At 48.1% G+C, this 10072-nt stretch overlaps 1 protein-coding gene across 2 annotated transcripts in view; it reads left to right on the top strand.

Annotated features, from left to right (window-relative positions):
• The first annotated feature begins 685 nt into the window (after positions 1-685).
• The window catches only part of ZBTB40 (zinc finger and BTB domain containing 40), a 132822-nt gene continuing 123435 nt past the window's right edge, over positions 686-10072 (top strand). The window contains exons 1-3 of one of the 2 annotated variants that reach the window (XM_075520547.1): positions 686-791; positions 7477-8265; positions 8893-9026. In XM_075520547.1, the coding sequence (XP_075376662.1) occupies positions 716-791; positions 7477-8265; positions 8893-9026 (999 nt within the window). In that variant the 5' untranslated portion in view covers positions 686-715. Of the gene's footprint in view, positions 792-7476; positions 8266-8892; positions 9027-10072 lie in introns of those variants that run through there. The other variant, XM_075520548.1, reaches the window with a different exon arrangement.

The following is a 10072-nucleotide window of genomic DNA, read 5'->3' as shown; positions in this document are numbered from 1 at the left end:
GTGGCGCCGGCCGAGCTGGGGGCCTGGGGGCCGCGCCGCGCTGCGGGGGCGGCCGGGCCCGAACCGGCTCGCATCGCCTCGCTCGGTCCCTCCGCTGCGGGCCGTCCCCGGGGGCGTCCCGGAGGGACTCGGCGGGCAGTTCCATCCCTTCCACCCTCGCCAGGCTGTCCTCATCTCTGGCCTCCCCCGCCGGGGCCTGGCCTCGCTTCCCCACCTCCGTGCCAGACCCGCGCGGGCGGGCCCAGCTGGGCCTAGGCTCTGCCGCGCCGGGGAGGGGGCGGTTTGCCTCGTCCCGTGGGACAGGGGGGACAGGAGCGTCTGTCCTCACCCGCAGGGAGGGACCGACTCCTGGGAAGCCTTTGCAGGTGGACAAGGAGGTTGAAGGGAGCCTGTGGGCTGCCCTTGCCTACAGCGTGGCCGGGAGGTGGATCCCCCACGGGAGTGCCGTATTAAATCAAGGTGTGTTTGATAGGTGCTCCACGGGTGGCCAAAAAATGGAGGGACTGCTGTCCATCTAATTTAAAACACTGCACGTGTCCCTTCTGCCGAAGGGAGCTGGTTGATTGCTTCACTGCCATGGAAAATATGGCAGGGGTCTTTCCTTTTGTAACCTACACTTGAAAGCAAAGATGCTTCCAGCAGAATTTTGGCTCTACCTGTGAGCCAAAGCCTCTCAGCTGGGTACCACGAACCACCCAAAGATGTTTCTCCTCAGATGCACTTTAGGGGCTCTTTGAGCTGTGTCCCCTGCTTGGGCAGAAGCTGTGAACCTCCTAGAAAGTATTTTAAAGGTAATTACCATCCTCTTCAATGCCTTTTGCTACAGATTCCTCTCCTTTGCTTTGGACTACTAATCATGTCTGTTCATTGAGATGACTGGTTAGAAGACTGACCCCTCAAGAGACAAGTAGTTTGTTTGCATTGAGCCAAGAAATCAGCAGGCTGATCCAGTTTCTTGTGTGATCATCGGCTCGATAGAGCTACTGCAGAGGAGAAGGGAGGAGCAGGGCTGCCCCTTTCTGTAGCAGCCTGTTCCCTGGTCAGGTTAGACATGTAATGACAATGTGCTGTGGTGGGTCCTAGTCAATAAAACTCACCTCCTCCACAGAGAGGGACAGGCTTGTAGGTGAGTCTCAGGGGTAATTTCTTCTCCTGTGGTGGAAAGGAAGGCTGGCACACCTGATTTATTGGCCCAGATATGACATAAGGCAGCATGATTCTGCAGGTTTTTGGTTAAGCGATACCACGTGTCTTACATTTGAGGAGGAATTTGGGTTTCAAACCCCAGTCCAAGGACAGGGTGATGCAGGAACAGCCTGTTGGAGTACAGACCAGAACGGACGTCTTCTCCCAGCCAACCACCCCAGCTGCCGTGCCCTGCTCATTTGCTCTTGTTTCATCTCCCTTTCTGGTATATTTTGAGTTAACTGACATACCGCTCTTAAAGAAGGTCCTGAAAATGTGCCCGTTGTCACCCAGACCGCAGCTCAGCAGTTATGGTAGTCTTCCAGGAGACGGAGGAAGCAAGTTGTCTTCCTGGGGTAAATGCCATTAGGCTTTTACATTGCTGCACCCTTCTCTCTGTGTGTTTTAAAGCAGCTGCACTCATCTTTGAAGAGTTGTTGTAGGTCCTTTTGCCTTAATGGAGTTTTGGGGCTGTGGAGATGCCTCTCTGATGGCCTAAAGCAGGAGGTGACAGCGTTGGAAGTCCAGGTGCCTCCTGGCTTGCTGTCTCGATAGATTCAGCTCAGAGTAATTCTGTGTACTTTACTAACAAGTCTGAGGGAATCGGTCCTCGTTTTGGGCTGACCACGCTTGAGTAGTGTCATTTTAAAGCTTTTTTTTTTTCCCCGTGTGCTTGAAGAGGCCTTTGGATCAAGATACCTTACAGGTGCATTGTGCCTTGTCTGCTCTTGGGTATAGAGACAAATGTCTTCTGCACTTGGCTTGCAAAATGGGTCCAAGCAAAATGGATCACAAAAGCTGGTCAAAGTAGTGTTTATTTTTTTAAAAAAAAAACACCACTAAAAAATTACAACACGCAATCTTCTCTGATGTAAACCTACCTGACAAACAGGAGTTCAGATGTCTAACTTTTGTTTTTTGAGGATGTTGGGAACCTGCAAAATATAATTAGCACTTTCAATGTTCTTGGGCACAGTGAGGCAAGGATGAGCAGCGGCTGGAGCAAACTTTGGCTGTTGCTTTGGGTTTGTGCTGGTTTTCTGCTGTGTGATTTTGTTCACTTGTTGAGGCAGCCCTATTCTAGGAGGGATAGGCAGCAGCCCTCGCTTTGAAGAGTAATGGAAAACTTGCTGTTAAGAGTTGGAGCATACCTATTTGTTTTTCAAGCTATTATATTTCCGTGCAGAGCATCAGTGCAGACAGATAGCCAAAGCGTTGTGTGTGTTTTTGAGCGGTATATTCTGCTGCCTTTAGAGACCACAGAGCACTGAATTTAGTCAAAGTGTTGCTTATTTTCCTCTGTTATCTGTCTGCACTGATGCTCTGAACTGAAATAAAATAGATTGAAAAACAAATTGGTGTGCCCTGACTCCTTGTACTGGATTTTACATTATCCTCTGGGAGAGCTGCTTGCTCTGGCCCTTTGGAGCACCCCAGGGAAAACTAATGACCCCTCAGCCTCTTTCAACACTTCAAAGGCTGAATTACTTTTGGGGGGAGAGGTAAGAAAATTGAATTGCAGTACATGATTTTCTGGCTTTCCAGTAACCCTCTTTGTAAGGTCATCATCTTAGTAACAAGAAAACAGGAAACTGGTAAATACACACAGAAAGTGTTCAGGTTCTGATTTAAGGCTGTCACTGTCCTTAACTCCTCAGAGCTAAAACCAGAAAGCTGCCCATTGCTTGGAGGCTGCTGTCGTACCCGAGGGACTGCAGGGCCAAGGAACGCTAGAGAATGACTCTTGGCTTTCTGTCCTGCTGCATTTACTGGTTTACATGAGTCTTTTGAAACGAGCCTTTGAGTAAGTGCAAAATGGGTAGTGATGGGGTGAGCTCCTCTCACAGGGGCCGGGAGCCTTCCTGGGCTGAGACTCGGCTTGCTTCGGTGACTACTTTGGATTGTAGCTCCCGTGAGCAGAAAGCTAAGAGTGCAGGGAACAGGAGGGTTCTTGGGCTGCTCCTTTGAGACCATCCAATCAGCTCTAACAGGAGTGGCATTTACTTAAGACAGAGAAGTTGGATTCTTCCATTTTGCTTATCTCTTTCTGTGCACTTTATTCTTTTCTGCCTGCTTTGTTTTAGCATTTTAGAGCTTGCATAGGATTTGCTGCTTCTACTTTTGCACCGAGTGTGCAGGTTGGTCTCAGTAAGCTTTATTATCTCTCTATGCATTGCGTTGCACTGCACTGTGCTGTCACCAGAGGGAGCACAAGGCTGTGGGTTTGTGCCTTTAAAAAGCAGTGTGGTGCTATTGCTTAATTTCTTGGCAGTGCAGCAATAGTTGCGCTTTTTTTTTTTTTTTTTGAAAGCTAAAAAAAGCCTGCTCCATGTGCATCCCAAGGAATAATTTCAGGCGTGGAAAGCATCTTCAAGCTGGCCACTAAGATGCTACTAATCAATGCAGGAAGTAGCTTTTGGTGTTATTTTGTTAATGCCAGCAGGTGTGTTGACCAGCACCTTGTAAAAGCCCTTAATTATGGCAGTGAGGGGTATACACAATCCTTTTGCTAAGGCTGTGGTGGCATTAAAATTCTTTCTGTGCCTTGTGATAGACTTTCTGACGATGTGAGGTACTGCAGCAGCCTCGTAACTGGAAGGGAGGGATGGTCTCATCTGTGCATCTTTGAGCACCTATCTCTGTAGCATCTAATTGCTAAAGTACTCAGTCCTAAATTCCAATTATCTTTTGATGAACCTAGTGACATGGATGGCTTTTGAATCTGTTGAATCTGGATTGAAGTAATTATATGAATAATGAAGAGAAGTAATTTAATTTGGAAACTCCTTTTCAGTTATGTAGATAGGATTGGGTGTTCCTGTTTCCTCCTTCTCTGTGGAGAAGCGTTGTTGCTATCAACTTATCCTTTTCCAGTTCTAATGTAGCTTAAAGAAAAAGACATGATACCCTCAAACTGTGGAGTTGTATGAGGACAGAAGTACCTAGGAAAAGGAAAAAAGAACTGGAACTGGATGGTGGAGGGTAATGTTTGGTGCAGACCTGTTCTGGACCTCCCGTACTTGGGAGATTCAGAAGAAGGGGCTTCTTTGCTGAAGTGGGTGTCCTGAGAGCAGCCCCAGATAATAACTACTGCTTAAGGATGAACAAGAGGACATTTATCAACATGTGTGGTCGAGTAGAACCTTAGGAATGTTAGGCACTTTTGAAAATGTGACTCAAATTGATTTTCCACTGACTTCCAGTGAGACTTTGCAGTCTCACTGGAAGTCAATGGAATGAAAACTCCTAAGCCACCTTGGTGTTCTCCCTGGGAAGTTGGCAGGATGAGGCTTAAGATGGCCCTTGATGTTCCTCAAAAGATTCATTGTTCTTTTGCAAAGCCCATCTGGAGGGCAGCTAAGATGAGCAAATATCTCTGTCCCTTCTGTCCCACCTTCTGACTCAAGTGAGCCGATATTTTGGAATAGGGCAGTGCTCTTGTGGCTGAGGTGTCAGAGACCCCAGAAGCAGCCCATTTACTTTAAGGTTGAAATTAATAAAAAACCCCAGTGAGCCTGGCTCCAAAGAGGATGCAGAGAAGCAGCTTTAAGCTGAAAAAGTAACAAATGGCTGCTTCTTACCAGTGGTGCTGGCAGAGGCAGATGGCTCGTGCTCTGTAAGCACTCATCGCTGCTGAAGTATTAGTTACCTGCTCTCAGAGAGATTTGCGGTTCAGCCCAGTCCCCCAGCCAAATCTCCCAAAAGTCGTCTAGAAGATGGCTGGGAAATGAAGCCAGACAAATTCAGGTAAGAAACGAGGCATGTAATTTAATAGTTAGAATAACTATGGCAGTGGAGGGTCCTCCCCCTAAAAATCAGTTCTTATCATGACTGGGCACCTTGCTGGAAGAGAAGCTTTAGCCAAACCCAAGTTACTGCAGCCGGAAATCTAGGAGACAGTGACGGATGAGACATCAGATTGCTGGTGGTGGTCCCTTCTGGCCGTAAGCTTTGAATAAAAGCCCGACGCGTGTTCTAAGTAGGGGCCAATTGCCTTGAGGATGGTCTTGGCCATCACCCCTCGTTAAAAAATGTCTGTTCTCTTTGGCAGTACTAGATCTTTGGGTCCCTATAATTAAAGAAATAAAACGTGTTTAAACAAATATGTCTGATCTAATTGCTCAGGACACATTTTCCAGTGCTCTGAGTTGCTGTAATAAAGAAGGGGAGGTGCTGCTAGGCTGCTTAGAGCTTTACTGTTTTGAGCTGTCATAGGCAAATATGTCTTCTGTATTCTTGCCAGGAGTAGAGGGAGCAGACGGTGCTGCTGCTTCTTCCAGCTTGCCACAGTGGAAGCAATAGGTTTTATGCACAAGGCTATTCATAGCAAAGTGAGCAGACATCTCTTCCAGGACATCGATGTTTCCTGCTTGTCCTTTTGTAGGAAGAGCCACAGATATTATTATTTAAACAGCAGACCCAATTTCATCTCAGATACTGGAAGTCCTTCAGCTCCAGGGAAGAAGTGGGTGGACTAAACCTGCTACTACATTGAGCCTGGCAAAAGAAACGGGTCTCTTTCTTCTCCCACGACCAGCAGCAACTCCGCTGATGGCAGCTTGGTTACTCGTGATTTACAGCGGCGTGGGAGGATAGCAGAGCCTGCGTGTTTAATAGGCTGGAAGTACAGGTGGCCGGCCCTGTGCATGGGTGAGGGGGTGGATCTGGTACTTGCAAAGTAGCAGAGACGAGCTGCAGACCAGACAGCCTTTGGTAGTGATGTACCCGGAGAAGCTCTGGCTCCTGAGAAGCAGGAGGGTGGGGTATCGGTGACTACTTAGGTTTCCCTGCCCTCCAGAAAAGGACCTACCTACCCTGTGCTCTCTCTTCAAAGGTATTCAGATGGAGAGCATGACACCACTGCTTTGAGGTGATGTCAAAACCAACTGTGATCCTATCCTGATGATTGAAAAGCAAGTTACATAGTACTTCATCTTTAAAGCACGGGGGAGCTCTTGGCTGAGCAGGACAGCTCTCATGTATGGGTGGCATCCACCAACCAGTAGCTCAACCATCTGTAGCTTTGATATGAAGTGATGTTTCTAGCTCCTCCTGCCTTCCCACAGCCACTGCAGGCAGTGCCATGCAGAAGGACAGCTGGAGTCCTGCCTGCTTGTGGGCAGGAGGTCCTGCTCCCCACAAAGTCTGAAATCCTGAGGGGTTGGCGCCTTGTGGGAGCGAGACACCAGCTCAACCTGCGCTCAGTGTCTGCTTGCAACTTGCAGTTTGGTGCAAGCTGGGAGTTGCTCCGAGCCTTCTTTTGTGTGAGGCAGTGCTTCAAGGTGGTGTATGAGCATCGGCTCATTAAAGCTCGTGCCCTGATGATAGACAATATTACTCCTGTTCTCTATGAGACATAGGAAGCTGGGTGCAAAGATGTTAAGCAGTTGAAGGTCATGTAAATCGTGTCCATCCAGGTGCTCTTCCTCTAGTGCTCGTGCTGTTTTGTTTCAGCATCATTGCCAGCACCAGTGTTAGGCATCCTAGTGTGTGGACAAGGCAGTAACATCTTTATCTTGTCTAGCTTAGATAAAAACTCCAGATATCCTGCTGATAAAAATTCTGTTGGCAGATGTCTTATCTGTTCTCCCTCCTGCAGTGGAGAGGGGGGAAGTAAAAGGGAAGCTCTGGTAGATGGGATTAGGGCTGTGGACTTCTGCAAGAAATTACAGCTTGGGGGAAAAGACTAGTAAGTCGATGAGTTAGGACGGTGGTGTGTTGAGAAGGGAGGTGCTGAAGGCCCTGGGCTGCAAGCAGACCTCCATCTCCAATGCTCGTGTGCCCCTGCTGATCTTAGCAGTGATGTGGGGAGAAAATTAACTGGTCCCAAACCAGTTAGTGTTTTTCAGGTCAAAACCAACACCTCAGATTCTCCTCTGTGTTTGATAGATGGTCTGAACAGGTCTTCCTGCACTGCTTCCTCACCTGCCCTTTTAGAAACCACCTACTGAATTCACCATCTGAAGAGCATTCACACCTCCTTGAGCTCTGTCAGGGGCACATCAGGGAGTTTCTTCTCCCTTTTTATAACTCCTGGGACTCAGTACTCATTTCCAAGCTTTTTCTGAAGTACTTATATTTGAACATTATCTAGACTCTTCAGCTTTAGTGGGGTAAGTTGCTGAATTTAGGGAGTGCAAGTTCAGAAGGGGGCCTCTTCTTGCTGTAACCACTGAACTGCAGCATAGTAAGCTAGTAGGAGGTGTAAACTGAAAAGTAATTTTTGCTTACTCTTTCTGTCTTGCTACTATCTGGGCAAAGTGCTAACAGGATCCTTTGTTTTTTCACTAGCTGGGCTTCGTGAAAGCAGTGTGGCGACTACGGTGAGGAGACCAGTAGACCCTTGTGCCATGGAGCTTCCCAGTTACAGCAAGCAGCTGCTGCAGCAGCTGTACGCTCTCTGCAAAGAGCAGCAGTTCTGCGATTGCACCATCTTCATTGGGAATGTTCATTTTAGAGCACACAAGGTGGTTTTGGCTGCTGCCAGCCTGCTTTTTAAGTCCTTGTTGGACAGCACAGACACCATCTCCATCGATGCTTCTGTGGTGACCCCTGAGGAGTTTGCGCTCTTGCTGGAGATGATGTACAGTGGCAAACTCCCATTGGGGAAACACAATTTCACCAAAGTAATCTCTGTGGCAGATAGTCTGCAGATGTTTGATGTGGCTGTTAGTTGCAAAAACCTCCTCAGGGACCTCATCAGCTGTTCGACTTGGGACCAGGTAGTGAGAGAAGTCTCCGGCCAGGCAGCAGACTCATCTGGAAACCATGCTGAAGCTAATAACCTGCCCCAGTCTGAAAAACGTGCTGAAGGAAAAACAGATATCCTCCTCCCTCAGAGAGTTTCCCCTTCTCCTGGCCCTGTGGAAGCAGAAATGGAAGCAGATGTTTCTCCTCCTGGCCAGGAAGTTGCCATGAATCACACCTGGGTTCACCAGGATGTGATGCCAAGTGACTCCAGATCCCTCTGGGAGGATTCAGGCTCTCATCCTGATCAGCCTGCCCGTGCCGAGCCGGGTGGCAGTGCAGAAGAGGAGCTTGCTGAGCCTCCGGAGGAGAGAGGAGGAGCGAGGGATTTAGGTGAGACTTTACAGGTCTGGGCACAGCATTGCCTCTTATTTGCAACTGTGTTGACTCACTTCTTCCTTTTATGGGGGATCTTTTCCTCTGTGTTTGTTCTTTTTAGTTTGCCCTGGGTTGGGAGCAGCATGATATGTACCCCTTTTCTGCAGGGACTTTCTTCCTTTGGCACTGTCCAATACTCTCCTTTGGCCTTTGCAGTTGCTTCACTCTCACCGCTTTACCAGAGCCATAGTGAGCAAAACTTTTCTTACCCATGCATGTGATTGCATCTGATGTACAGTGGGATCTGCATTAGTGCAGGACATGAGGTTGATAAGGAAATCTGTATAGCAGTAAGTGAACGGAGTTGCCTGCCAATGCTACCTTATCTTTTAAACTCCTGTTCAGCATGGGAGGAAAACAGAGGCTGTACTGGGTTTAAAATAAATGTTCCGTTTATAACTGGTGTTAAGTAAACTGTTGGTTTTCCCTCCAGGCTGCGTGATATCTTTAGAAGGGATTTGTGAGTCACAGCTTCCCTATTATAGCCAATGTGCTGGTTACAAACTGATGCCTTTCAATCACATCGTGCTTTCTGTGAATACCTTCAATTAGCAAATAACTTATCTTTTTTCTCTCACACAGCAGCAGAGAGGAGAAGCTGTAAACTGGATTTCTTTCTTCGATATGAAAGTGTTTTCTCTGAGGCCCTTTCTGATGACCGAGCTGTGCTGAAAAGACTAGAAGAGTGCAGAGAAATTGATGCCTCTCAAAAAGAGGTAGGTGTGTTTACTGGGGTAAATGATACAAGTTTTTTCTTCACCCTGCTGAGGGCTAGAATAGTTTGTGCCCTGCTTAGGAAATTGTTTCATGGGAAACTGGGGCTCTGGTGCCTGGTGATTTGAAGGGCAACACATGCTCACTTGAGCACCACGCCAGAGAGAAGCATCTGTAAGAGCAAGCTGCTCGTGCACATAGGTGAAGAAGTGTATGTCCTGCCCTGAAGACATCTTCATTGTGTTGTAGAAGAGCTCTAGTGCTGATTTCTCTCCTCCTGTTTATGGCATTTGCTTTGGGAACTGTATTGACTTGTAAATGACTGACATACGAGATCCCAAAATAGAGTTCCCGAGCCCTTGGCGAGGGCTTGCCGCGGAGCATCTGCTCCACTCTGCGTATGGCAGGCTGCTCATGGGGAGCGTTACGGGGGGGTTACGGGTGCCACCCCGCGGCGCTTCTCCTGGCGATGTGCCGCTTTAAAAGCAGTCGTTGCTGATGAATGATGCTCGAGTTACCGTTGGAGAGGATATTTGAGTCTGGTGCTTGGTTAATGCTGAAGGATACTCTAGGCTCTGAACAACAGTAGCCAGATACCAGCTCTTGTACCGGCTCAAAGCCACTACAGAAAGAGCAGGTTACGTCTGTATTGGTGCAGGAGGACATGGAGCTTGGAAATTATTGCAGTGGGTCCGGGTGGGTACTCATGCTGGCTGCACGCTGCTGCGTGATCGCAGCAGGGTCTGCGAAAAAAGCTGTGGCCACTGTGGAGTAAGGATGGGACTGTGCTTGCTCTCCGCATGCCAGCTGTTTCTGATAAAGCGTTTTTCATACCACGCTGCATGAATTGCTCTGCGTACCTTTTCTGTATGTGGAAAAATGAGAATGCGACTGTTTTATTGCCGGCTTTTCAGTGGCTCTGTGGTTAGCTGACCTTTTGAAGCTGAGAAACGCTATTCTGTAGGTCAGGGGGGCTGCAATGCTGTCTAGGTTCCCATGCACTTGCTAGCTGGGAAGCTGTCTGGATTCAAGTCATTTGGTCCCTCCA

The sequence above is a fragment of the Mycteria americana genome, chromosome 18 (assembly GCF_035582795.1).
Source record: "Mycteria americana isolate JAX WOST 10 ecotype Jacksonville Zoo and Gardens chromosome 18, USCA_MyAme_1.0, whole genome shotgun sequence".
Classification (NCBI taxonomy): Eukaryota; Metazoa; Chordata; class Aves; order Ciconiiformes; family Ciconiidae; genus Mycteria; species Mycteria americana.
Note: the sequence above shows the minus strand (reverse complement) of the source record. Positions and strands in the feature narration are given on the sequence as shown.